This window comes from Felis catus, chromosome D1 (assembly GCF_018350175.1).
Source record: "Felis catus isolate Fca126 chromosome D1, F.catus_Fca126_mat1.0, whole genome shotgun sequence".
Classification (NCBI taxonomy): Eukaryota; Metazoa; Chordata; class Mammalia; order Carnivora; family Felidae; genus Felis; species Felis catus.
In genome coordinates, this window is record NC_058377.1 from 14926164 (window position 1) to 14953933 (window position 27770).

A 27770-nucleotide genomic window follows, 5' to 3' on the forward strand; every position below is an offset into this window, starting at 1 on the left:
TGAGTGGCAGGGGAACCGGAAGTGGGGGCGCTGCTGCTGGTGCTGGGGCCCGAGGAGGGACGCGCCGGAGCGGGGCCGCCGGGACTGAGCGAGCGACAGACGCGCCACCCGCCGACGCCGCAGCCGCTTGGGGCCCGCACGGACCCTCTGCCTGAGTGAGTGCAGCCAGGGTCGCGGGGAACCGGTGGCCTAGAGGCGGGGGTCGGAAGGGCTGGCGATGTGTTATTGTGAGAGGCTCGCGACCTCCCCTCCCCCACTCTGGGCCCCTCCCCCCGCGCCACTACCTCCCCCGCCACCTCCCGCCGCCCCTCTGGGGGCCTCGCGCGCGCGCGCCTTCTCTCCGGCTCGGCGTGGCTACCCTACTCGCCAGCGCTACCCTGGGACCGCTCGCCGCCCCCCTGAGGGCCTCCCGCCCTCACCCCACCCCCAAATGAGCCGACTCGGCTAGGCCGCTGGCCGCCGTCTCCACCCGTCTTTCCCGGGATGGGGCGGGGGGGCAAGGTGGCGGGGCGGCCGCCCCTCCCCGGCCCACCCCCTGGCGCAGGCCTCCCGGCACCCCAGTTCTCTGGGGCCGGAAGGGAACCGCCGCAAGCCCCATTTGTAGCAACTCTGCTGCCTCTGGCCTCAGCTGTTGGCCTCTTCCCTCCATCCCCGCGTTCGAACCTCAGACCCTCCCTTCCCTTTCCTCCTGCCGGAGAGGCCTTCAACGCGGGCGCAGACCCGTTACTCGGTTGCATGTTGACCGAGCACTTTTTCCTCTCCCTTTTGTTGAAAAATTTCAACTCTTTTCAAACTTCTCGGTTGTCTCCAATGTATTCAGAAACCCGCAGGCTGTCAGGACTCCAAAGGCTATGTAGCCCACCTCATTTTAGAGATGAGGCCCAGCCCAAGGTCAACCAGCTGCTTAAAATGCCAGTGGGCAGATTTTCTCAGGTGCTTTTTACTTGGTCCATCCGTGTCCATTTACCCGACCAGGACCTCTGGCCAGGATTGTGATGTACCCGTTGCACGGTGACTCACTGTTCTGTTTTCGGTGGCTCTCAGGCCAGCGTTGCCTTTCTTGATTTATGTACAAACCTTAAGAAAAGCAACACTTGAAGCTTTGGCCTCTTTTTAAGAGCGTGTCCGCAGAGAAAGGGAGGACCATCCGCACCCGCTCTAGGATTTCATTTTGCACAGCTTTAAATTGGGGGAGATAAAGGTGTGGAGAAAGAGGAAGAAAATGCAGAGGATTGTCTCTCCTGAGCATTTGCATATGCCTTGGCCTCCCAAACGCTTGTCTTTAGCTTGTCCTGGGCACATTGTTCTGATGGAAAGGTTGCCTCCTTGTGGGGGAGCAGGGGAGGAGGAGGAAATCATTGTGCTTTAATTTGTTGGCTTGGGCGGGCATTTGATAATAAATTATGGATGTGCTGGAACCCTGGGACCCACCCACCTGCCCACTGAGGCAGGGTATTCCGGATGAGGCTTTCCTTCCCTTTCAGAATAACCCTGCTAATTCCCTCTGAAACAAAATGAAGAGTCTGAGGTCAGAGTGGAAACATTCTAAATCTTTTAATTCTTAGTGCAACTTTTCTCCTCCCTGTCTTTCTTGGTTAAACTAAAGATCCAGCTCAGCTAGAGAATTTATATTTCTTTGTTGTTGGAACTGCTTTCTGATTAAACGTGCTACACCACGTACCGGTAGAAGTATTGTACCTGGAAATTCTGTTCACTGTCACAGTCCAGGTTAAGGTAGAAAGAAGAGAAAACGGAAATGCTGTGCTTACTCTTCATTTTTCCAAAGAGCTCATTTTAATGGACTATCAGAGATTCAGAATAGAGTCTGAATTAACAAAACTTTCTTTCTTGGGATCTTTATCTCCATTCTGCTTTGTTTTTCTAACTGAACCTGCTGTTTCTGATTAGAAGTTAGTGACTTATAATTCCCCCCAGTGGGATTATTATTAATCAGGAAGGTGAGATGGGAGTCAGATCCCCCTCCCTGTTGGTACTTTTTTTGTTGGGTTACTGAGTACAGCTTCCCATTCTGAATACTGCTGTGTTACAGTATTGCTCTACCTGAGGCAGGGAACCGAAAATCATTCAATTTTTGTGTCCTACCATAGGCTGTTCTGAATAGTTCCTGATTCATTCTTCATTTCTCTTATAAAGAAAACAACACCTTATTTTATCAGACTCCCAAATTATTTAAATCTTCTAAATGCATAGTCCCCTAGATTATACATTTCCAACCTGGTTCTTAAAAAGGAGATTGCATGGGGTTTTGGCTCAGTTTTTCTTCACCTGCTCTTTAAAGAGGTTATTAAGCCATAGGCATCAATAAAACGGAAAGCTACTCTGCACTGTGATAATTTGATTTTGCAAAACAATTCAAAATCCGAGTGAAAGCACAAAGAAACAATTTTTTTGCTCAGATACTTTGCCCGTGTAGAGAAGGAAGGATGACCTTGTATTCATAGTTAAAGGGGGGAAAAAAGACTGCTAATTGGGAATATTTTGCAGTCTTCTCTCAGGTCTGCCTGCCTGGTAGCCTCAGATAAGTGACATTTTACCCCCTTCAGTTTCTGTCTCTGTTTCTTCATTTTGCCCGAGAAGAAATTTAGGACCAAGATGAAAGTATTTTGCTTACAGTATCAGGATGCCACTAAATTTGGGTAGTAGTAATAGGGTATATAAGTGAGTTGAATTAGTAAATGAGAATTTATCATATCTTTTCTATATAGAGCCAAAAGTCCTTTGCTCAAGAATAATAAATAGGCTTTGGAGGTACGTCACCCTGAGTTCCGATCCCAGCTCTCCCTGTCTCGGAGCAGGTTCCTGAAATCTCACTGAGCTTCAGTTTTATTTAAATAACAAAGCTCCTAGCACAGTGAGTTGCAAATAGTAAGTTCTTCATCAGGAGTTGTTTACCTGTTGGGGGAACTCTGAAAATCCATGTTAGTAAATTAAATCAAATCTAGAAAGATTTTGTATCATTTAAAAATTTTTTTTAATGTTTTTTTATTTCTGAGACAGAGAAAGAGCGTGAGAGGGAGAGGGGCAGAGAGAGGGAGACACAGAATCTGAAGCAGGCATCAGGCCCTGAGCTGTCAGTACAGAGCCCGACGCGGGGCTTGAACTCAAAAACCGTGAAATCATGCCCTGAGCCAAAGTCGGTTGCTCAATCGACTGAGTCACCGAAAGGTTTTATATCTTAAATAGACCATTGGTCTTGAATGTAGAGTACGTGCACTCCTGGGGATTGCAGAAGATGATCCATTGGAATACAGGAGACAATTTAGAACTTCTTCTTACATTTATTTTTTTATGTAGAAAGGGGGAAAATAGACTTTATTAATATTTCATATACAGATTAACCACTCACGTTTAATTTATAAATAAATGTACATATGTCAGGGCACATTTCAAAAAGATTCTAAAATATTAAAAATGTTTGGGCCCCATGAATCTGGAGCAATCTTTACTCATATGCTTTAATTCACTTTATGCTTTTTTTGTTAGGTGCTCAGCTTGCCTCTCTTTGAATCTTTATTGGAGGAGTCTACTTAGAGGCAGGCCATGTCATTTTGTATCATATTTTTTAGAAATTTGTCTAACTGTACAGTCTATCCACTGGCCCTGTGTTCCTATTTGGGGACATACAAATTAAGCTTAATACCTCCTCGGAATCTTCAAATACTTTGACAGTTATGTGTGTCCTGTGTCTTCCTCTTCCCGATTGAGTTTTTCTACACGTTATAAACATAGCTATTCCTTTCAATTATTTCTAACATGACACGCTTTTAAATTTCTCACCGTCTTGGCTCCTTTCCTCTAGACACCCGCCAGTTTGTCAAAATTCGTGAAGCTTTTCAAGATCTGAACATGGTATCCCAAGAACTGAAATGAAGTTGAAGTGCCTGCATTTTGTCTTTTAAGTGGTCACCCTGTATTAGCAGCTTGTCACCCTTGTTCTTTAAGCAATCCCAGGAACAATAGTTTCAATTATATAATCATATAGTGAAAGTAGGACAGATTATTTTTCTCTGTTTTGGTAGTGGTCTCTCAGTTAATTCTGTGTCCGTTAACTTTTGTCTCACAAAATACCTAACGTATTAAGTGTCTCTCCAGGTGGGAAAGTAAATGAGCACAAACTAATGAAATAGTTGGGTTTTTAAAAATCTATTTAAAAACTTAGGAAATAGTTTTTTTGGATTAGTGGAAAATGAAGCTGTTTGTTGTGGTACTTTATATATGTAATTTTGAAATCATAAGATGCAAAAACTTGATTGCACCTTATCTGTCTTAAGGTCAGTAGAGCTGTTTGATCAGCAGGGGAGAAAAGTTTGTTGTTGTTTTTAAAAAAAAATTTTTTTAATGTTTATTTATTTTTGAGAGAGAGAGAGTGTGTGAGCAGGGCCGGGGGAGGGGCAGAGAGAGAGGGAGAGACATAGAACTCAAAGTGGGCTCCAGGCTCCGTGCTGTCAGCACAGAGCCCGATGCGGGGCTCAAACTCACGAACTGTGAGATCATGACCTGAGCCGAAGTCGGACTCTTAAGCAGGCACCCCAGGAAAGGTATTTTTAAAATTAAAACTACTGTTAAGCACCATGTCAGATTTTAACCTGTGTAGCCAAAGTTCAATCTAGACTTGAATTTAGACCCAAAAACACTTTTGTATAGGAGGTATAGAATGTTTTATTAGCTTAAAAACAAAAGCAACCCCCCCCCGTTAAATGTTTCTATGTGACTATTTGTTTTAACCCCCTTAGTCATTTTTTCTTTTTCTTTTGTGCATCTTTTAATTTTTCCATACTTTATCTTGGACAATGAAACCTCAAACAGATACCATAATCTGACTGGAGCTTTACAAATTCATCCGGCAGTTCTATCTAATTCTTGTATTTTACATTGATGTTTTTAGCTCCAAGTAGTTTCTGTTTTTTGGGTGAAATGGTTAGATAGATATAATGCCCTCTTTAGGGAGTCAGCATAAACTGGTTTGTGATTAGTGGGCCAGATGTGACGTTATTGGGGTCAAGCAAACCTAATTTCATTTGCTCCCTGCACAAATTACCTAAATTACCTACTCATAAATCTCATTTTGCAAGGGTTGGAGTTGGTATATATAAAACATGGCATATATAATTTTTCATAGATAGCTGTTTTCTGATAGTTGCAAATTTTAGTAAAAGAAGTACATACAGATGGTCCCTGATACAATAATGACTCTATTTAGGATTTTTGACTTTACAATGGTGTGAATGCGGTATGCATTCAGTAGAACTGTACTTCCAGTTTTGAAGTTTGATCTTTCCCCGCGCTAGCGATATGCAGTAAGATCCTCTCATGCTGCTGGGCAGTGACTGGGCAGTGGCAGTGATCCAAAGCTCCCAGTCAGCCCCATGACCCCGAGGGTCAACATCCCATACACTAACAACCATTCTGTACCTATGCAGCCATTCTGTTCGTCACATTCAATATAGTATTCAATAAGTTACATGAGATATTCAGCACTCTGTTGTAAAATAGGTTTTGTGTTACATGATATTGCCCAACTGTAGGCCAGTGTAAGTGTTTTGAGCACCTTTCAGGTATGCTAGGTTGTGGTACTTGGTAGGTTAGGTGTATCAAATGCATTTGTGACTTAGGATATTTTCAACTTACAATGGGTTTATCCAATTATAATCCCATTGTAAATTGAGGAAGATCTGTACACAGGGTGTGGATGGTATTTTACATTTTCAATTAGATATGGGCTTAACCCTGAGCCTAATTTTTTTAGACCTAGTGTTATTTAGAGTGGAGCTAATTTATTTGCATAGTGCTAAAAAATTGGTTTGCTTCTGTAATGTATTTTTCATGAACGAAGGTATGTTTTTATGTTTAGAGGTTTGTTACTTTCTAATTCTCAAAAATTGCTGCTTTGGCAATCCAGCATGTGTGTTTACTGAGTAAGTACTTACTGAATGAATATATCTCCATCTTCTTTCAGAGAAAGCTTAGCTGTATTTGATGATGGCAAGGGAAAGAAAAAGAGAATGGCCCCCTTTTCTGTAAGCTACAAAACCCCAGTTTTTTCTTTCACATCCTTTGCATGCGCCAAGTGATTTCTGGAGCCTGATGTCTCTAGTATGTATACTTTAGAGTTGATTGAAAACAGTCGGGTGTTTTTGTCTTTCTAGAAAGATTAGCACTTCTAGTTTTCCTAAATTTCACTCATTGCTTCTTTTCCACTATCAGATGCCGTATTTGGGTTAGTCATTAATAACATTTTCTTAGTGGAGACCTGAAAACATAAAAAACCTTGTAAACATTGTCAAAAACCACTACCAAAGCCTATGACTAGTTTTGTCACCATCTGTAGTAGTTACCTGTGGTGTTTAGTAGTGGATTCTAATCATGGCTGTAGTAATTCTCAGGTGTCTAACTTGAGCAGCCTAAAAGGTTCTAATGCAGGTTTCATTGAACTCTTAAGTGTCTAATTCCTTGTGTCATTTGGTACTTACGTTAACATGTAATCATGAAAAATTAATGTAGATGTAAAGTGTATACTTGCAGCAGATTTTTTTCTATGTAACGCATTTAATGCACTGTTCCTCAATGATATTCAAACCTGTCTAGAAGTTTAATGATGCTAGATATTTATGGGACTTAAGCAGTCGTGTCCTTGAATTCCTCTCTGCTGAAAATAATCTCCAGTTGTTTTCGGCAAAACCACAGTGAGACTTAAATTATTATTTCAAACCTGACATGTAATATTTAAGTGGTTACAAATAAACACTCCTGTTAATGAATGAAACATGACACAGACATTTTCCCCCTCAGGTGTAGAATGAGCCAAGGAGACTCAAACCCAGCAGCTATTCCACATGCAGCAGAAGATATCCAAGGAGATGACAGATGGATGTCTCAGGTAAAAGGAAGTGCGTATGTATTCACCCAAGATGAGTCTTTTCAGTTTTCCCAAGCCTTTTGACCAAAGCAGCAAAGGGGCATTTTTTATGGTCAGTAAGAATTATTTAAAAATTTTTAAAGATTTATTTAATTTTGAGAGAGAGAGACAGAGTTCAAGTGGGAGGAGGGGAATAGAAGAGGGCGACACAGAATGTGAAGCAGGCTCCAGGCTCTGAGCTGTCAGCACAGAGCCAGATGTTGGGTTAGAACTCATGAACCATGAGATCGTGACCGGAGCCGAAGTCAGACACTTAACTGACTGAGTCACCCAGGCGCCCCGAGAATTATTATGTAAAAAAATATTTTTAATGTTTATTTATTTATTTTTAATTTTTTAAAAAAATGTTTATTTTTGAGAGAGAGTCAGAGCATGAGCGGGAAAAGAACAGAGAAAGAGGGAGACACAATCCAAAGCAGGCTTCAGGCTCCAGGCTGCCAGCACAGAGCCCGATGTGGGGCTTGAACTCACTAGCCATGAGATCATGACCTGAGGGAGGGAGGGAAGGAGCGAGGGAGTGAGCGTGCGTGTGTGCGCGCATGTGTGAGCACAAGTTGAGGAGGGGCAGAGAAAGAAGAGGGCAGAGGATCCAAAGCGAGCTTTGCACTGACGGTGAGCTCAAACCCGCGAACTGTGAAATCATGACCTGAGTCTAAGTCAGATGTTTAACTGACTGAGCCATCCAGGTGTTCAAGAATTATTATTTAAAAAAATTTTTTTAATGTTTATTTATTTTTGAGAGAGACAGTGTGCGAACGGGGGAGGCACAGAGAGAGAGGGATACAGAGTATGAAGCAGGTTCCAGGCTCTGATCTGTCAGCACAGAGCCCGACGTGGGGCTTGAATCCAGGAACCGTGAGATCGTGACCTAAGCTGAAGTTGGATGCTTAACCTACTGAGCTACCCAGGTGCCCCAAGAATTATTATTTTAAACGAAAATCTGATGTTATGCTAATGTCATCTGTAATCACCAGTCTGATGTTGGAACGGAGGAGTATTTTGAAAGCGCTGGGTGCCCCAAGGATTCTTATTTTAAACGAATATCTGATTTGATGCTAATGTCCTATGTAATCACCAGTCTGATGTTGGTACAGAGGAGTATTTTGAAAGCATAGTAACTGCTTTCTGTTGATTTTGAAAGATAGTGATGTCTCCACAGCATTCTTTTTTTTTAAGCTTTTTTTTTATTTTGAACTAATTTCAAAATTATACAAATACCACAAATATTTTAGAAAGAATTTCTTATATCCTTCATCCAGACCTGCCAGTTATCATTTTGCCACATCTGCCTAACTGTTCTGTCTGTATTTGTATTTGTATGTGTATACACCAACGTACGGTGTCTTCTGAACCGTGTGGGAAGATGTTGCAGTCTTCGTGCCCGTTCTCCCCTAAATATTTCAGTGTATTTTCTAAGAATAAGGACATTTTCTTACGTAACTACATATAGTTATTAAAGTCAGGAAACGTGATATTGGTATTACACCATATTCACATTTCTCCATTTGTCTCACTGTTTTTATGTCAGTTTTCTTCCCAGTCTGGGATCACACATTGTATTCAGTTGTCCTCTCTATCTGAAATATTTCTCAGCCTGCGTTTTTCATGACATTGACAGTTTGGAACATAAGCCATTTCTTTTGTGGAGCCTCCCTCAATTTGGATTTGTCATTTTCCTCATAATTAAGATTCAGGTTTTGCATCTTTGGCAGGGTTATCGGTGAAGTGGTGTCCTTGGTGCATCACATGGAAGGTACATGATGTTCGTTTGTTTCATTGGTGATGCTGACTTTGATCACTTGGTTGGTTAAGATTGTTGGCCTAAACCGAATGTATTATGGAATGGACTCTTGGGTCTTCTTTTCAGTGCAGTTTTGAAGCTCACATTGTCCCAGGTAAAGCAAGTGGGAATCCTATCAGGCTGACTCCTGAGTCTTCTTGATGTTTTCCATTGTTTTTTAATGTTTATTTATTTTTGAGAGAGAGTGTGTGTGTGCAAGCATGCGAGCAGGGGAGGGGCAGAGAGAAGGAGACAGAATCCAAAGCAGGCTTCACACTACCAGTGCAAAGCCCCACGTGGGGCTCAAGCCCACGAACCTGAGGTCACGACCTGAGCCAAAGTCAGACACTCAACCAACTGAGCCACCCAGGTGCTCCTTCATTGTTTTTTAGCACTGTATCTTCATATTCTTAACTTCTAATAGACTGTCACCACTTAGCCTTAACTAGATTTAATCTTCACTTACTGGTTTGCAGCCATATTTCCTCTTTGAAATAACAAGTTCTATTATGATTTTAAGTACCCAAAGTTTTACATTTTAGTATTTAATGATTCTTTTTACACTCTTGATTATTATAGAGTATTCTTATGTTTTTGTCTTCCTAGACATAAAAATCAGTCTGTCAACCAGTTTATTTTGATTGGTAGTTAGTATTTTTTCAACTGTTCTTACATAGATCAATTGCTTGGTTATTCTTTCTTAATTTTTCTAGTTCGTTTGTGTCTTTAAAAACAGTATTATGAGCGGCTGTGTGTTTATCAGTCACCCTAAAAAAATAAAATATTGCTAATAGAGTTGATGTTCTTTGTATACCCCTCAGTGATCATCTTTTTCCCACCTCCCATCCCCAAACCAGTATCCTAAATTTGGTGGGGTTTTTTCATGCGTTTACATGGTGTATATATAAAATTTCTAATTATATGTGTATAGAATTTTTGCATATTTTTAAGCTTTTTATGTTTTTTAATGTATTTTTCTACAGTATATCATGCATGTTAAAAGTGGAGCTGTAGTTTTTCCTCTCTTTAAGTAGTATTTCATTGCTATATATGAAAATACCATTCAGGTATTTTTAGGTTATTTATAACTTTATTAAAGGTAGTAACTAGGGACACTGTCTCAAACTAATAAACTTTAAAAAAAGCTTACATAGTATAGAAGGATGACTTTACTAAATATTAAAATATATCCCCAGGGGTGCCTGGGTGGCTCAGTCGGTTTAAGTGTCTGACTCTGAGTTTTGGTTCAGGTCATGATCTCATGGTTTGTAGGATCAAGCCCTGTGTCGGGCTGTGTGCTGACAGCTCAGAGCCTGCTTGGGATTCTTTCCCTCTCCCTCTCTCCCTCTCTCCCTCTCTCCCTCTCTCCCTCCTTCCTTCTCTCTCTCTCTCTCTCTCTCTGTCTCTCTCTCTCTCTCAAAATAAATAAACTTAAAGAAATATATATGTATGTAATATACACACACAGACACACACCCAGATCTTGGTTTCTAATTCTCCAATGAAAGGAGCCAGAGCTCCTTGGAGAAATGATTGCTTCTACAGCCAGAGCAAAGAAAATGAAAGATGAACCAGGAGTGTCTTGTAGTGCAAGAAAGCAAGTATTCAGAAAAGGAGGGGGGGGAAAAAGATGTGTGGCAAGAATATCACTGCAGTGACATGTCCTCAGCATGTCTCATGGAAGACCTGTGATACTGGTCTGTTTTGTTTGTTTTTTAAATTTTTTTAATGTTTATTTATTTTTGAGAGAGACAGAGTGTGAGTGGGGTAGAGGCAGAGAGAGAGGAAGACACATAATCCAAAGCAGGCTTCAGGCTCTGAGCACAGAGTCCGACACGGGGCTCGAACCCACGAACCTCTAGATCATGACCTGAGCCAAAGTCGGACGCTTAGCCGACTGAGCCATCCAGGCACCCCTATACTGGTCTGTTTTAATGATATAGTCACTTTGACCACTTGAGGCCACCTGAAAGAGCGTTCAGGTGCAAAGTTGGACAACTTGAGCAACATAGTATTATTGGCTTGTAACTCAAGGATAAAATACGTATGAGTCCATTTTGCCATAAATAAGTGATTAGGTAAATAGGAAATAAGGGACACATCTTCCTTAGAAAATAACTTGAGTTCATAAACGTGGGGGCTCCTGGCTGGCTCATCCAATAGAGCATGTGACTGTTGAAGAGTTTGAGCCCCAAGTTGAGTATAGAGGTTACTTAAAAATAAAATCTTTTAGGGGCGCCTTGGTGGCTCAGTCGGTTAAGTGTCCGACTCTTGGTTTCGGCTGAGGTCATGATCTCATGGTTTCTGAGTTCAAGCCCTATGTCAGGCTTTGTGCTGGCAGTGCAGAGCCTGCTTGGGATTCTCTCTCTCCCTCTCTCTCTGCCCCTCCTGTGCTTGTGCTCTGTGTCTCTCTCAAATAAATAAATAAACTTAAATTTTTTAAATAAAATGTTTTATAAATAAACAGGGAAGGAGAAAGGGAAAAGATATATCTCATTACAACACCACAGTAGTAATTACTACAGGGAAGGTCCATCAATGAATACTAGTAGGTACAACTTCCAGGGGAAACAGTGTATTTGCCTAGCTTCAGAAGTATCTCCCTGGAAATTACTTTGGTGTTTTTAACATTTGACTACATATTTTTTGATATCCCCTCCCTCCAGAAGGTAGAGCTCAATTTCCTCATCATTGTGAGCCGGATTAATGTCTTGTTTCTCACAAATACAGTATGGAAAGGAAAAATAATAAATGTATAGTGGAGAAATCTGGCAACCACCACCTTAACCAAATGATTAATGTTAACATCACCAGTTAATAAGTCGTGTTGATATTGTGTACTCCCTTCTGATACGATACAAGGGCACATCACCTCTGTGGTAGTCTTCCAGAATAACCCATCGCCTTCTATTCATGAGAAAATATCAGACCTTGATTGAGGGACATTCTATAAAACACCTGATACTAAACAGGCCAAGGACATGAAATACATGGGAAGACCCAGAAGGTGTCCCATCTTGGAAGACACCAAGAAGACATATATAGTAAATGCCATGTGATATCCTGAATTGGTCCTGGGAACAGAAAAAGGACATTAGTGGAAAAATTGGTGAAATCTGAGTAAACTTTTTTTTTTTTAGGTAATCTCTATACCCAGTGCAGGGCTCGAACTCATAACCCCGAGATGGAGAGTCAGGTACTCTACTGACTGAGCCAGCCAGGTGCCCCTGAGTAAAACTATTCTGGCTGATACCATTTACCAATGTTAATCTCTTAGTTCTGACCAGTGTACCATACTTAGGTAAGATGTTAACATTGGAAGAAGCTGAGTGGATATTGTACTATCTTTGCAACTCTTCTGTAGATCTAAAATTGTTTCAAAGCAAAACATTAAAAGAAAAAAAAAACAAGGGGCACCTGGGTGGCTCAGTTGGTTAAGTGTCTGACTCTTGGTTTTGGCCCAGGTCATGATCTAAGGGTCGTGAGATTGAGCTACGTGCTGGGCTCTGCACTGAGTGTGGAACCTGCTTAAGATCCTCTTTTTCTCACTCTCTCCCCACCTCCCCCTGCCACCTCCCCTGCCTGCACGTGCTTTCACACTCTTTCTAAAAAAAAAAAAAAATCATGATTAAAACAAGTATTGATGTGATATTCAGTACTTCCTATGAGGTATTGCCAAACTAGTGTACCACATATCAGGAAATACTTGGAACAGATGAACATGTTCCCAGGAATACAGTCAATAAAATCCAGACTATGGGAGATGTTATAGATCAAATGATCATATTTCTTAAAATATTTAAAAAATAAATTTGGGCGCCTGGGCGGCGCAGTTGGTTAAGCATCCGACTTTGGCTCCGGTCATGATGTCACAGTTCATGAGTTCAAGCCCTGCATCAGGCTCTGTGCTGACAGCTTGGAGCCTGGAGCCTGCTTGAGATTCTGTGTCTGTCTCTCTGTCTGTCTGTCTGTCTGTCTCTCTCTCTCTCTCTCCCTCTCCCCCTTCCTCTCTCCCTGTTCCCCCCCTCCCTGTCTCAAAAATAAACAAACATTAAAAAAATTAAAAAATAAAAGTAAATTTGGGAGGTAGTAGCAGGGGGAGTGGGAAACCTGTAGATTAAAAGATTTAAGAGACAAGTTGGATTCTGACTTTTAAAAAAACTAAAATTTTTTTATGACTTGAATTTGAACACTGGTTATTTGTTTTTTGTTTTTTGTTTTTTGTTTTTTCAACGTTTATTTTATTTTTGGGACAGAGAGAGAGCATGAACGGGGGAGGGGCAGAGAGAGAGGGAGACACAGAATCGGAAACAGGCTCCAGGCTCCGAGCCATCAGCCCAGAGCCTGACACGGGGCTCGAACTCACGGACCGCGAGATCGTGACCTGGCTGAAGTCGGACGCTTAACCGACTGCGCCACCCAGGCGCCCCGAACACTGGTTATTTGTTGATATTAAAGACACTGCTGTTAATTTGGGAGAGTAGCATTGGTATCGTGGTTATTTTTTAAAACTCGGGGGCACCTTAGTGGCTTTGTTGGTTGAGTGTCTGACTCTTTGATTTTGGCTCAGGTCATGATCTCATGGTTCAACAGATCAAGCCCTGCACTGAGAGTGGATCCTGCTTAAATCCTCCCTCCTCATTGCCCTCCCCTCCCTGCTTGTGTACACGCTCTCTCAAAAAACTTTTTTTTTTTTTTCCATTTTATTTGAGAGAGAGTGTGCGTGCATGAGCAGGAGAGAGGCAGAGGGAGGAAGAATCTTAAGCAGGCTTCTGGCAGAGCAATCTAGGCATCACCCCCCCAAAAAAACTTTTTTAAGAGTTGCATAGTGACACTAGGGGGGCCTGGCGGGCTCAGTTGGAAGAGTATGCGACTCTTGATCTTGGGATCGTGAGTTCGAGTCCCATGTTGGGTGTAGAGATTACTTGAATAAACTTTAAAAAAAGGGTTATGTAATGAAATATTTATACTAGTAATATAAATGGTATACTAAATATAAATAGAATAAATATAGAATGCTGTATACTGAGTTTGCTTAAAATAATCTGAGGGTAGGGGTCAGTAGTTTAGGGGATGACTGAAATAATAGTGGCCATGTGATGATTGCTGTAGCTGGTGATGAATACATGGAGGCTTGTTATATTATTTTCTCAGCTTTTGTGGATGTTTGATATTTTTCATAATAAGATTTATTTAAGGGTGATACTGAAAGACTTGACTGTAGACAAATTTAATACAAATTGTATCAAAACATGTTAACCAGAAAAAGGCTCAGGAGCAGACTGAGGAAAATATTTGTAGTAAGTAATGCAGCAGAAACGTTGATATTTTTTCTTATATTATCAGCAAAAATATCCTCAAAGTACCACTAGATAAGTATCTCAATACATGACAGGAAGTGTTTCACTTTTTGTTCCCAAAAACTACAGATTAAAATAATGAGAAGAGAAAGGAGGGAGAGGGAGGGAGAAATACTAATATCCAATGTTGGTGCAAGATGATAAAATTAGTTCTGATGAAGTGCTAGAGTCAGTACAGATACAGCCCTTTTTGTTAACAACCTGGAACTATATCTGGGATCCACAAACGTGCTCATCTCCTTTCACCTAGGAATTCCCAACATGTACAAAATTGAGTATGTGTAAATTTCCTCATCACAGGAAATAGGACGCTACTGGCAAGTCTGTCAGTAGGAAAACTTTAAAAAATGGGTGTGTCAGTGGATTTGTTCAGTAGGATATTATGTGGCTGTTAAAAATTATGGTTATGAAACTCACGTAGCTACATAGAAAAATGCTTCTAGTGCAGTGTTAACTGCAGTTACAGTGGCCACTGTTGATGGAGTACCTACTGAGTGTCAGCCAAAAGCTGGCTCTCTTCCCTAAAACTTTCCTCTCCATACCTCTACAACAGGTGTGGGATGCCTGGCTGGTTCAGTCAGTAAAACGTGAGACTCTTGATCTCAGGGTCATGAGTTTGAGGCCCATATTGAGCATGGAGGCTTTTTTATTTTTTAAATAAAAAAAAAAAAAAAAAAAAAAGTTACCAGCAGATGAGCATATGTGGAAAACAAGTGTCAGGTTATATTGCTTTCTGGGCTAGAAAGTAGACAAGTAGAATTTGAACATATTCTGTTCCTCTCCAAAGCTATTGTGCCAGAAGGAGGTATACATAATACATACAAAACTTAAAAAAAAAAAAAAGGTGTTAGAGGCACGTGGAAAATGGCAAGAAGAGGGGCGCCTAGCTGGCTCAGTCAGTGGGGCGTGTGACTCTTGATCTTGGAGTCGTGGGTTCGAGCCCCATATTGGGTGTGGAGCCTATTTTAAAAAATAAATAAAATAATTTTTCTTAGTAGCAAGAATAAAATACCCCGAAACAGTAATAGTTATGGGTTAAGATGATAGAATTCGAAGTGTTTTGATCTTTCTGTTTTTCCAAACTTACTGTAGCTACTTTTATACTTAAAAAGAAAATATAGAGTACCGGAACCTTTAGAACAACGGAGCTTAAATTCCATGACCTTCTAGAAGCATGAACTATTTTATTGGTATTGAGAGGTAGTTAGTACTGTAGTACCTCAGTAGAGAGGTGATGTGTTGTGGAAGTGTACCTGCTCACCAGCTGAAGTTTTATTCTTGCCCATCTTATCCCTTCAGTTTAAAACGACTTGCTGAGGCGTGCCTGGTTGGCTCAGTCGGTTAAGCGTCCGATTTCAGCTCAGGTCGTGATGTCATAGTCGTGGGTTCGATCTCCACGTCGGGCTCTGTGCTGACAGCTCAGAGCCTGGAGCCTGCTTCAGATTCTGGGTCTCCATCTCTCTCTGCCCCTCCCCTGCTCATGCTCTGTCTCTCTGTCTCAAACATTTAAAAAAAAATTTTTTTAACTAAAAAGTATTGAAACAACAGTAATTTAAAAAGCTTTTTTAATTTTTTAAAATGTTTATTTTTGAGAGAGTGAGAGTGCACAAAAGCGGGTGAGGGGCAGAGAGACAGGGGAACAGAGGACCCCAAGCGGGCTCCGTACTGACAGAGAGAACCATGTAGGGCTCAAACTTGTGAACCTCGAGATCGTGACCTGAAGTCGGACGCTAAACCGACTGAGCCCCCGGGTGCCCCCCAAAAATTGTGTACAAAGACGTGGATGCAAAAAAGGAAAATCGGTCTCAAATCCTATCACCGTAAGGAGCAACTCTTTAATAAATTGTTAAAATTATTTCCAGAAGTATTTTTGTATTTTCACCCAGAGCAGATGAGTATCTCTGATTCACTGCATTGTTGTCTGTTCTGATATTAGCAGAAATACTTCAACATAACTGTACCTTAATTACTAAGGGAAGCATCGTTGAATGTAGAACTTGAAAAAAAGGGGGCAGCATTCAGACCTTTCTGTTGCCTAAAGCATCATGTAAATTTGTTTTGGGGATGAATATAGAAACTTAAACTATGTCCTTTAGCATCAATGAGTAAAATCCATTTTATTTATTTATTTTTTTAAATTTTTTTTTTCAACGTTTATTTATTTTTGGGACAGAGAGAGAGACAGAGCATGAATGGGGGAGGGGCAGAGAGAGAGGGAGACACAGAATTGGAAACAGGCTCCAGGCTCTGAGCCGTCAGCCCAGAGCCCGACGCGGGGCTCGAACTCACGGACCGCGAGATCGTGACCTGGCTGAAGTCGGACGCTTAACTGACTGCGCCACCCAGGCGCCCCGTAAAATCCATTTTAAAAGTGTCTTGTCAGGGGCACCTGGGTGGCGCAGTCGGTTAAGCATCTGACCTTAACTCAGGTCACAATTTCACAGTTCATGGATTCGAGTCCCCTGTCAGGCTCTGTGCTGATAGCTCAGATCCTGGAACCCGCTTTGGATTCTGTGTCTCCCTCTCTCTCTGTCCCTCTCCTGCTCACGCTCTGTCTCTCAAAAATAAACGTTAAAAAAAATTTTTTTTTTAATTAAAAATAAATAAAAGTGTCTTGTGCCTTGGCAACAGAGAGAAGTGGACTAGGTCCACAGTCACCACTACTTACAGGCTTGGATCAGACTGAGAAAGGCTTGAGTCCCACTTTGCCATTGTCTCATATTTGGAGGTTAACAGACATTTTCAAAGGGCACATTACAAACATGTAAATAGGGTCTTCTAGGTGGCTCAGTCGGTTAAGATCTAACTGTCGATTTCGGCTCAGGTCATGAGCTTATGGTTGTGGGGCTGAGCCCTCTGTCAGGCTCTTGTGTTGAGTGTGGAGGCTGTTTAACATTCTCTCCCCACCCCCCTTAAAAAAAAATCCCAATAAAACACATGATTCTTGATTGGGTCCTAGTTCAATAAAAGAGATGTAATACTTTATCCAAGTCTTGGAACAATTGGAAAGATTGAGTATGGACTGAATATTAGATGTTACGGGATTATTGTTCATTTGCTTAGAGGTGATAATACTTTTGTGGATTTATAGGAGACTTTCTTTACTCGTGCTGAAATGTTTAAAGGTGAAGAATCACAGCATTTGCAGCTTACCTTCAGATGGTTCAGCACACAAACAGTTAAAGTAAAAATGTTATTGTCAAATAGAGGTGGAGGATGTACAGGTGTTTATTGTACTGTGGCTTTTCTGTATATTTGAAACTGTCTTAAAAAGTTTGAGGAGGGGCGCCAGGGTGGCTCAGTCAGTTAAGTCTCCCACTTTGGCTCGTGGTTCTTGAGTTCAAGCCCGTGTCAGGCTCTGTGCTGTCAGCTCAGGGACTGGAGCCTGCTTTGGATTCTGTGTCTCCCTCTCTCTCTGCCCCTCCCCTGTTCATGCTGTATCTGTCTGTCGTTTCTCTTTAAATATTTTTTTTAGGGGCGCCTGGGTGGCTCAGTCGGTTAGGAGTCCAACTTCGGCTCAGGTCATGATCTCGCGGTTTGTGAGTTCGAGCCCCGCGTCGGGCTCTGTGCTGATGGCTCAGAGCCGGAGCCTGCTTCGGATTCTGTGTCTCCCTCTCTCTCTGCCCCTCCCCTGCTCGTGTTCTGTCTCTCTCTCTCTGTCTCAAAAATAAATAAAACATTAAAAAAAATAATTAATAAATATATATTTTTTTAAATTTTAAGTTTGAGGAAAAGATAAACTTATAAACAACATGTTAAATGTATTTTTTTTTTAGTCTGGTTTGAGTAGAATTGCAGTTTTCTTGAGCATATTAGAATAATCAGTGTGGTAATGGTGGGAAGAAAGTTCCAGTAGTTAATCACAGACAGGCTAAATAGAATGTTTAACAACACAGTAACTTGATGGACAACTGTTCTGTCTAGGCAAAGACCTGTCACAGAGAAGATGCCAGTTTCTAATTTCTCTCTTTGTTGAACCAGCACAACAGATTTGTCCTGGACTGTAAAGACAAGGAACCTGACGTGCTGTTTGTGGGGGACTCCATGGTGCAGTTAATGCAGCAGTACGAGGTAAGGCCGACGTGGCAAGGGTGCATCTTGGCTACGAAGGTAAATCTGTTCATTGCTAGCAAACTTTCATTCTGAGCCGAACCTGAAAGGCTTCTTCGTGACAGTTTAGCAAAGCTCCAATTCAGAGTGTGAGTATGAGGGAGGTCAGTCCTCCATAATGGGATTCTTTGTGCCACCAAGCGTGAGGAGACAAAATTTAGCATTGTTTGTAACTCCGCTCTCGTTTTTGCCTTGGCTTCCGAGAACCTTCTCTATTTTATTTATTTATTTATTTATGTATTTATTTATATATATATATATATATATATATATATATATATATATATATATATATATATATATATATTTGTCCTGGTTGTGATTCTCAATTGTTAAGATTTTTGTTTTACCATTTCCTTATTTTGTTGTGTTTTTGTGGGGAGCTGTTCCACATCTTTTTTTTTTAAGGTTTTCACTCTTCCAAGGGCAGTTGAAAGGAAAAGATAGCTTAATTTCCTTCTGGCTCCAGCACTCTAAATTTCTTCCTCCCGTATTTCTACTTCACCCTGTTCCTTTAGATACTTGAGTAAAGGGAAGGGAGAGCTAACTGAGCTGGCACCTTGGTCATAATGCTGGTACCTCCTAAAGGGCCCCGGGTGGCACTGGGACTCAGTTCTCTGGCCAAGGTGGCGGGCTGCCCGAGAAGTGAGTGATGCGGTGCCCTGCGAACACAAGTTTGAACACATAACATTTGAACACAAAGAGGGAAATTGTTCTTTTAGGTACCTCGCGACACATTGTAGTTGAGGGATTTTATTTCCCACTCAGTTGAAATAAAGCCAGTTTTTTTCTCTTTTTAGATATGGCGAGAGCTTTTTTCCCCACTTCATGCACTGAATTTTGGAATTGGGGGGGATACAACCAGACATGTTTTGTGGAGACTCAAGAATGGAGAACTGGAGAACATTAAACCTAAGGTGAAGTGAAACTTAATTTTTAGACTATCTTTTAATCTTGGTTCTTTTCCCAAGATGAGTTAAATTGAAACTGCTAGTAAAAACAAATTACTTTTTTTTTTAAAGCATTATTTTGCTATTGTCTTTGCTTTTTGCCCATTTAAATAATATTGTCCTTGCTTAAGAATGTGCCAAATGCCCTCTAAGAAATTGGGGCATTGCTTGCTTAGGTTGTATTGGTAATTGTTAATAATGCCCGTTTTCAGCAGTAGGAAGGGATTTAATGCTTTCCCGTAGACCTGAAAGCAGTGTGTGTGGGAGACTTCCCAGAAGGGGGCCAAGGCCGCAGTGCCACCCCATTCACTTCAGGAAGGAATTTTGGATCTGGTCTATCCATGTAAACACATTACATGTGTAATCGAGGCCTCCCAAGTTTTTCTGAAGAAAATCTGAAGCACATGTGAACAAATGTTCACCATAAACCTGTTCCCAGTAACTTAACACATTATAAATGTCCTGAGTTGGCACACTGCATATCATTTTTTTCAGTCCTAAACAAAGAAAAAATACTCAAAACTGATGACAGTTGCCTTTGTTGAAAATATTTTACTTTTTGCCTTTCTAATAGAAAAACTCCTCCATGTCCCTGTCTTTTGTGACAGGGTGGAAAGTTACATTGGGTCATATAGTAAAATGTATGTCTCTAGGTGACAGCCACTTTGTAAATTTTTATTTTTTTTAATATTTATTTTTGAGAAAGAGAGAGAGGACAGAGCACAAGCAGGGGTGGGTTAGAGAGAGAGGGAGACACAGAATCTGAAGCAAGCTCCAGGCTCCAGGCTCTGAAGTGTCAGCACAGAGCCCGACCTGGAGCTTGAACCCATGAACGATGAGATCATGACCTGAGCTTTTTTTTTTTTTTTAAATAAAGAGGAAAAACTTGAAACTGCATCCAGCTTCCAGCCCAGCAACTCTTTTTCCTTGAGTACAACTGTGTATTTACTTCTACCAGTTACACTCCCTTGGGTACTTTTGTTATTTTTTTCCGGAAGATACTTCTAGTATGGTAGGAGTTACAGATATTTTCCCCTGACTTTCTTAGATTTCACTTTATTTTAGTATTTTTTTAAGACATGCAGAGTTTTTATACAGTTGAATTTGTTATCTTTTTTTGTATAGTTTCTGGATTTTAAGAGGTTAGCTCTCAACTCCACAATGATGAAAGAATTCTCTCATTTCTTCTTAGTACAGTTGTACTGCTTCAGAATTGATCTGCTTGGAATTTATCCTGAGATATATGAGGCCTTAAATCAGTATTTGAGGGTGGCTGCTCAGTTGAAGTTCTCCACTACCATTTGACAAGTTCATCTTTCCTTCCTTTGATTTTTGAAATAAGATTTTTATCTACATATTCATAAATATTTTTATCAAAATATTAGGTTTTTATCTAAACATTCCTTTATTCCTGGCTATTTATCCCTGCCCTCCTCCCCGCTTTTTTCCCCCTTAATTATAGGTCATTGTTGTCTGGGTAGGAACAAACAACCATGAAAATACCGCAGAAGAAGTAGCAGGTGGAATCGAGGCCATTGTACAACTTATCAACACAAGGCAGCCGCAGGCCAAGATCATCGTATTGGTATGTAGTCTTTGGTGGGTAGAGTCTTTGATGTCATTAAGTCAGGTGAGGAATGTTTTTAGATATATGATCACTCGTGAAATAGAGACTGTTTAGGTGGAAGCAGTTTACGATAGTCCTGAGGGGGCTCTTCTTTGATATGTCCCATTGTCTTACCAGTTTCATCATTTCCCAGACCAGCTGTGGGGGTCATCTCTTACCTGCTCATCCTCGCTTAGATGTGGAAATCGTCTTTGTTGCCTCAGGTAGCAACATTCTGATAGTGTTTAAAATTGCATATGAAACTAGTCCTAGTCCTAAATCTGTTTATGTTAGACTTGGGTTTGGATTAGTTTAGGTGTGTTGTTCCATCCCTTTATATGTTAAATGTGGTGTATTTATTAAAATCTCTGACGTCTCTAAAACATCAGCGATTCTGTTAGCAAGAAGATGGGTACTTTATAGTCTTACCCTATCAGAGAGTGCTACACTTTGTGGAGATTAAAAGCATTAAATCTTCGTGGTCTCAGAGATAAACAGCTGTCTATTTCAGTGTAAAAGTTTACCTGTAGATACTCTTAGCAACACTAAAAATAGCAAAACTAAAAATGTATGTTTTTGTGGAATCTGATAGGTATTCAGTTTTTTAATGAGATGATGTTAAGATATTTATCCAACAAACGTGAAGATCACTATGTACAAGGCACTGTTCTGGGTCTTGAGCCTACAAAAATAAATAAGACCTTGTTCCTGTCAGGGAGCTGTCAGTCTGGTCTAGTGGTAGGTGGACGTAGCAATATGAAGAGAGAATTGGTACGCTGTATGCTAAGGGGAGAACAGCTTTTGTGTATTCTAGACACAAAAGCTGAAATCTGACTTTAGTTTTAAAGAATTCATTTGTCTCCAGACAAATGGGGAAAGGAAAGAAAAGGCATTACAGGTCGGGGGAAAAAGGATGGAAGGCATATATACCTAGGTGTGTGTTTGTTGGGTGAGTGAAGGAGGGTGCTTGAAGAACTTTGGGCTGTCTTCGATTAAAGTTTAAGGCTGGGTTGGTGAGAAGAAAGAGGCCACAGCCAGGTCATGTAGTGATTTGTATGGCTAGATAAGAGTGTAGATTTTATCTTCCTGGTGCTGGGGAGCCATGTCTTATGTTATTTTTTTTTTTCACATTCTTTTTTATATCCTTGCTCTAGTCCAGAAAGGATTGCATTGTGGTTAAAGAGTCCACCTCTGAAGTACAGGGGCTGCTACATAATAGTTGCTCAAGATGTATTAGTTGCATGAGTGTTGCTGAATGAATTCTCCATAAATAAAAAGTCTTTGTTGCAGCCAGACTTTTAAATTGGATGTACGCTGGTGTTGTCTACAACACTAAAACATTGGCCATACCCTGAATAACTACTGAATGGGCCCATAATTGAATAAGCCATTGAATATAATAGCACTAATCCTGTGACAGTTGAGAGAACTGTGTGGAGATTGGATTTATGATGTATTTAAGTGAAAATTCCAAATGCTAAACCATATGTGCATTATATTTAGAGTTACTTAAAATACGGTTTACCCTCGAACAACATGGGGGCTAGGAGCATTGACCCCCATACGGTTCAAAATCCGCATGTAACTTTGGATTCCTTCAAAACTTAACTACTAACAGTCTGTTGATCAGAAGCCTTGCTGATAAGCAGTCATTTAACACGTATTCATATGTTATGTGTATTACATACTGTATGCTTACAAGAAAGCTAGTGAAAAGAAAATGTTACTAAGAAAACCCTAAGAGAAAATACATTTCCAGTACTATATCAGAAAAAATTTGTAAATAAGTGGACTCGTGCACTTCAAACTTGTTGTTCCATGATCTGCTATAGTTGTCACATGGTGAAGAGATTGGGAGCATATTTTTCTTTTTTGTTTCTTCTAACATAATGTTTTGGCAGTTAAGAAAAAAATTTTTTTTAATTTTTATTTATTTATTTTGAAAGAGAGAAAAAGAAAGAGAAAGAATCCCAAGCAGGCTCCACACTGTCAGCCCAGAGCCCGACGTGGGCCTCAAACTCCTGAGTCGTGAGATTGTGACCTGAGCCAGAATCAAGAGTCAGACACTTAAACAACTGAGCCGCCTAGGTGCCCCAGTATTGTAGCAATTATTAATTATTACAGGGGGAAAAAAATCACATGGCATACCTTTGATACTCTCATATGAAGGAAAATGCTATGCAAATACATAAGCTGCTTTTCTCATCCTGGCTTGAAAATCCCAGTAGGTGTGGTCCCTGTTCTTAAGGTTTAATCATTTCTTACGGCTTTGACTGCCATGATATTCTTTGAATGACAGAACAAAGTATGTATTTGCTGTTCACTGGCCATCCTTCTTGGTTGCTCACATCTCAGCCAGATTTGGCTCATTGTGAGCCTTGAGGGTAGTTCTTTTTTTGTTAACTGTCAGAGGCAAAGCCTTATACTTTAACAGTTCTGTAAACTAGGGTTTAGGCTTGACTTCATCTGTGAAATTTTTGAGGCGCTTAACAAGGGAACTATATAGTCACAATAAATTGGTAACCACGGCGCCAACATTTGGTGAAAAAAATTAAAGCAGACATGAACAAGTACTTACTTTAGCATGAACGGGGTTTTTTTTTTTTTTTTCCTTTAGTAGAATACCCACAGAAAATCTATTTTTGTGAAATAATACCTCTTAGGAGAAATGGGTGGAAAATTTTTTGCCGAAATAACAAAAACTTGCTGTGTGGTATCATTAGCTATAAACCAATAAAAGGTTGTCTGACAATAATTTTATAATAGGATCAATTTGTATAAAAGGACATTCCTAGTTTGTGATGATAAAACCTTGCTCTTGCGGTATAAGCTTAGACTTTCATGGACCATGGGAGGACAGACATGTGATTTATCTAAAAGTTAGATGATTCACATAAGTTAAAAATGAATTTAGAAAACATCTGTTTTATTCTAGCAAACATGAAGTGGCTTTGATTTTTTAAGACCACATTTGTCCCATCTCTGTTTCTCATGTGCAGTAGTAGTATGGGTTCCATGTAACGTTAATAAATACATGTGTATTTGAGCTAGATTATTTTGATGACTGTAGGGAAAATGAATTGAAGGGAAGACCAGTCAGGAGACTTTACGTTAACTGAGTGAATAGTGGTAACTTTCCTAGCCATAGCAGCACGTATAATCAGAATGGAGAAAAAAAAAATTGAAAATATTGAGAAGGCAAAAGCTAAGTAATTTAATGATAAATAGGGAAGGTATGTGGAATGAGAGACTCAGGGATGTTAGAATGACAGTTGATACGGAGGACGTAGTAGGAGCATATTGTGGGGAGACGATGATGAATTGCCTTCGGACATGTCAAGTTGGGAGTGCCTCAGGAATGCTCAAGTTCGGTTTTGAGCTAGTGTTCGTAGTGGGCCAAGGACAAGACCCTGACCTGAAGACTACCAACAGTTAAGGGACAGGAGGAGGAAGAGGAACTTGTGAAAAAACTGAGATGGAATGGTCAGAGAACTTCCACCAGAACCAGTCTAGTCCAGTGTTTGAGAACTCAGAGTGTCGAAAGGTGCCAAATGGAACAGTTCTTCTAGGAGTAACTGAAATCACAGATAAATAAGAAGGGAAAAACCAGTGACTCTTCTCATCTTCTGTTCTTCTCTGCTTTGCCCCAGGGTTTGTTACCTCGAGGTGAGAAGCCCAACCCTTTGAGGCAAAAGAATGCCAAGGTGAACCAACTCCTCAAGGTTTCCCTGCCGAAGCTTGCCAATGTTCAGCTCCTGGATACAGATGGGGGCTTCGTGCACTCGGACGGTGCCATCTCCTGCCACGACATGTTTGATTTTCTGCATCTCACGGGAGGGGGCTACGCAAAGATCTGCAAACCCCTGCATGAACTGATCATGCAGTTATTGGAGGAAACACCTGAGGAGAAACAAACCACCATTGCCTGACTGGCTCCCATCAGTGTTAATAGCACCCAGCTTCCTCAGATCAGTTATATCACTGGCACTACAGAATCCTTCTCTTTCTTAAGGCACTTTGCATTGTAGAATGTTCCTGGATGTTCATATCTAGTGTTTGAAGGGAGGAGGGATTTAAACTGGTCCTGTACATAGAAGGTTTGTTTGACACAGGAGAAAAATTAGCCAAGGAAGATTGTTGTTTAAATTCGTTTGAAACCAGAAGGGGACTTTTTAGTTGTATGTGTGACATTTTCATTCGGTTATCACTGTTTTTCCTAGGACAACATCAAGCCTAAGTACTGAACAAAATGAAGATTTTCTTCTTGGCCTTTCTTTCTATGGATTATGTCATATATACTAATGATCAGGATCACACCTACTTGGCTTTAAAACAGATGTTTTTTCCAGTTTTTAAGGTTCATAATGTAGCCTTTTGTTTTTAGTTTGTTTTACTCATATGTTTTTGCCACATTTTTTTTTAACTTACAGCATCAGATTGAACGTGTTTGTCACTCAAATATGGGAGATGCTATGGTTACAAGTGAATTTGTTCCACTCTGTTAATCTTTCCCGTGTTTAGCAGTGGAAGATAGGTTTTGCCCCATTTGGGGGACTCTGCGGAGGGTATTATTTTTATGCTGCTGAATATCATGTCTATAATAGACCCATGCATGCAGCCTTTCCTCCCTATTTCCCCTCATCCCCTCTTTTTTTTTTGGAGGGGGGAGCCCTCGTTGACATTACAAGCTTTTAACACATTTTCGACCTAGGAGCTCTGTTGCTGGAAGTGTAAGTCCCCAGTCAGTCACTCTCATGATGTTACTGATGTGCAACTCGTCCTTGTGAGGTGTTCTGTGCATAGAGTCTGTGTCGTGCTATCCATGTGAGGAGTTCTGTTTGTTTGTGTTTTTTTTTTTTTTTTCCTGTAAAATATGTTACAGTTTCCTTTTTTGGAAAAAAAAAAATCAGAACTCTATTTTCCATTCCATAAGCCTTGACATTATTTCAAGTTTTATAGTATCTTAAGATGTATATTTTATTTTTTTATTGGCTTAGTTTTTAAATTATAATCAGTCCAGAAAAATTTGGCCTTTCCTTATGGGCAAACAAACGGAGCTGCTTTTCAGAACAGACATTTCTGCCTTGATCCCACCATTTTAGTGAAAAAGAACTAGGTTTGTTTAACTTTCAGGTTTTCTCCTTAGAGTATTTTCACCTGAAAATTTCTTCCAAGAGAGCTCTTTATAATCCTGTTGGTTTGCTTGAGCTACAATAACTGCCATTTAAAAATAATGGGATGATACATGGTTTATTGTTTGGTATACCTATGGAATATGTACAAACTGGATCTACAAACAAATACTTTAAACTGGACCAGGTGGGTACTGGAGTAACCTTTTAACACGTGCTCTGCACAGATTCTGCTTAACGTTCAAGTTCAGTGACTAAGGCTGAAGCTGGATGATCTGCCTGCAAGGCAAATGCTTTTGTGAGTTGGAGGGGGTTGCCGATTTGAGCATGGAGCCACTTGTGATTGAGAAGGATAGAGAACTTGGGCTGATGTTTTCTTGTGAAGCCTCTCTCTAGGAATATTTTTTCCGTCTTATTTTTAGTCTTTTTTTTTTTTTTTTTTTACTACATTTCTGAATGTATCATGTCTTCACTAATGACAGAAAGTACATGTGATGTTTACTAGACTCGTTTCCCACATTAAAGTTCCCTCTTCTGTTTTGAGTAGCCCGGATTCTTGAGTTTTTCAGGACAGGTTCTTTCTTAGCTAGGCATTGTTAGGCATTGTTCTAAGGAGGAGATTTAATAAAGCCAGAAGTTTGTCTGTAAAAAGACCATTTCTTCAGGTCTTTTTCCGTTTGTCAGAGGGCGGGAGTGTGGTCCAAACAAATCCCTTAGGTGATTCCTGCAGCATGCGCTTTTAGTTTCCCTCTTGACTAAGAATCAAATATCCCTTTGTGAGCTGGTCTTCAGCTCCTTTGCTTATGTGTGTAAACCTCGGGTGTTACTACATTTTATACCTACCAGAGCTATTCGAGCAATAGTATTTGAACCACTAGCCTTTTAAATAAAAGTCTGCCCCGTTGCTAATGTGCAGATACTGAGTCCACTTTCATTTCTTGCCAGCTTTCTTTGCACTGCTTTAGGCAGGAAGTGTTCATCTGTTTTTCTTTGACATCCCTGTTTGCTACAGTGACAGAACTTAATGCTTACCCTTTGGATTTCTTGCTCACTTTTCATGTATATGTAAACTTAATGCACTGTCCAAGTGAAATGTCTTAGTTGTCATTGTGATTAAGGGGCCAACTTTCCAGACAGCTAGCAGAGGTGTTCTGATCCTCCCCCCAGCAAGTTTTAATTCCTTTGCCCATCCATTCCCGATATCCTAGCCGGCAGCCGGTGATGGCATTGTAGATTCTGCGGTCACATTGTGAATGTGGCAGGTGGAGGATGTACTGCCAACACTGACCTGAGGCATGCTGTTTTGCTGCCTACGTCTTCTGGGCTGCCATGGGCAGTGGTGTAGCTCCCACTTTGGGTCTTTTTGGACCGTTGGGGGCATCTGTCTAAACCTGAATCTTCTGTGAAAAACCTTAATCCGACACAACAAATCTTGAGTAGCTCATGCCCTGCTCTTAATAATTCTGTCTCTTGTTGGTTCAAAACAAAACAAAACACAACTTTTTTTTTTTAACTTTTTTTTAACCTAGTCACTGTTTACAGTTGTATGCTAAAAGCCTGAAATACTGTCTGTGCTGTGGTGTATGAGCATTGCCAATTTTATATTTATTGCAGTGAAGAAGAAACTAAAAATATATGAAAATGAGGAGCATGTCCACGCTCCGAAATCCGTGTGGGTGCATGTGGGAGAAGTGAGTTGGGGTCTCTGGAAAGGAGGCTTTTTGGAGTGGGTCTCCCGCTTCTCCTTGGTGTTCCTGCTTGGGGATCACTGCTGCTAGCTGACTGGGCCTCCCCAACAGAAGTTTGTGACTCTGCTTTGGCGAAGTTTCATTGACCAGTAGAACTCATTCTGTTTTAGTGCATATTTCAATATAAATGTAAACATTTCACTCAAA

The 27770-nt window shown here is 40.6% G+C and overlaps 1 protein-coding gene across 3 annotated transcripts; it reads left to right on the forward strand.

Moving 5' to 3' along the window:
• PAFAH1B2 (platelet activating factor acetylhydrolase 1b catalytic subunit 2) lies at positions 1 to 27770 on the forward strand. 3 transcript variants are annotated; one of them, XM_019811329.2, is made up of 7 exons: positions 1 to 155; positions 6811 to 6898; positions 18059 to 18148; positions 18988 to 19104; positions 20600 to 20722; positions 20882 to 20967; positions 24394 to 24578. In XM_019811329.2, exons 2-7 carry the CDS (start codon positions 6818 to 6820, stop codon positions 24428 to 24430), a joined length of 534 nt encoding a protein of 177 aa, XP_019666888.2. In that variant the 5' UTR covers positions 1 to 155; positions 6811 to 6817; the 3' UTR covers positions 24431 to 24578. The 3 variants fall into 3 exon arrangements, with proteins under 3 accessions (XP_019666888.2, XP_003992441.1, XP_019666887.1); XM_003992392.6 differs by lacking the exon at positions 20882 to 20967 and having other exon boundaries at positions 2 to 155; positions 24394 to 27770; XM_019811328.3 differs by lacking the exons at positions 1 to 155; positions 20882 to 20967 and having other exon boundaries at positions 6859 to 6908; positions 24394 to 27770.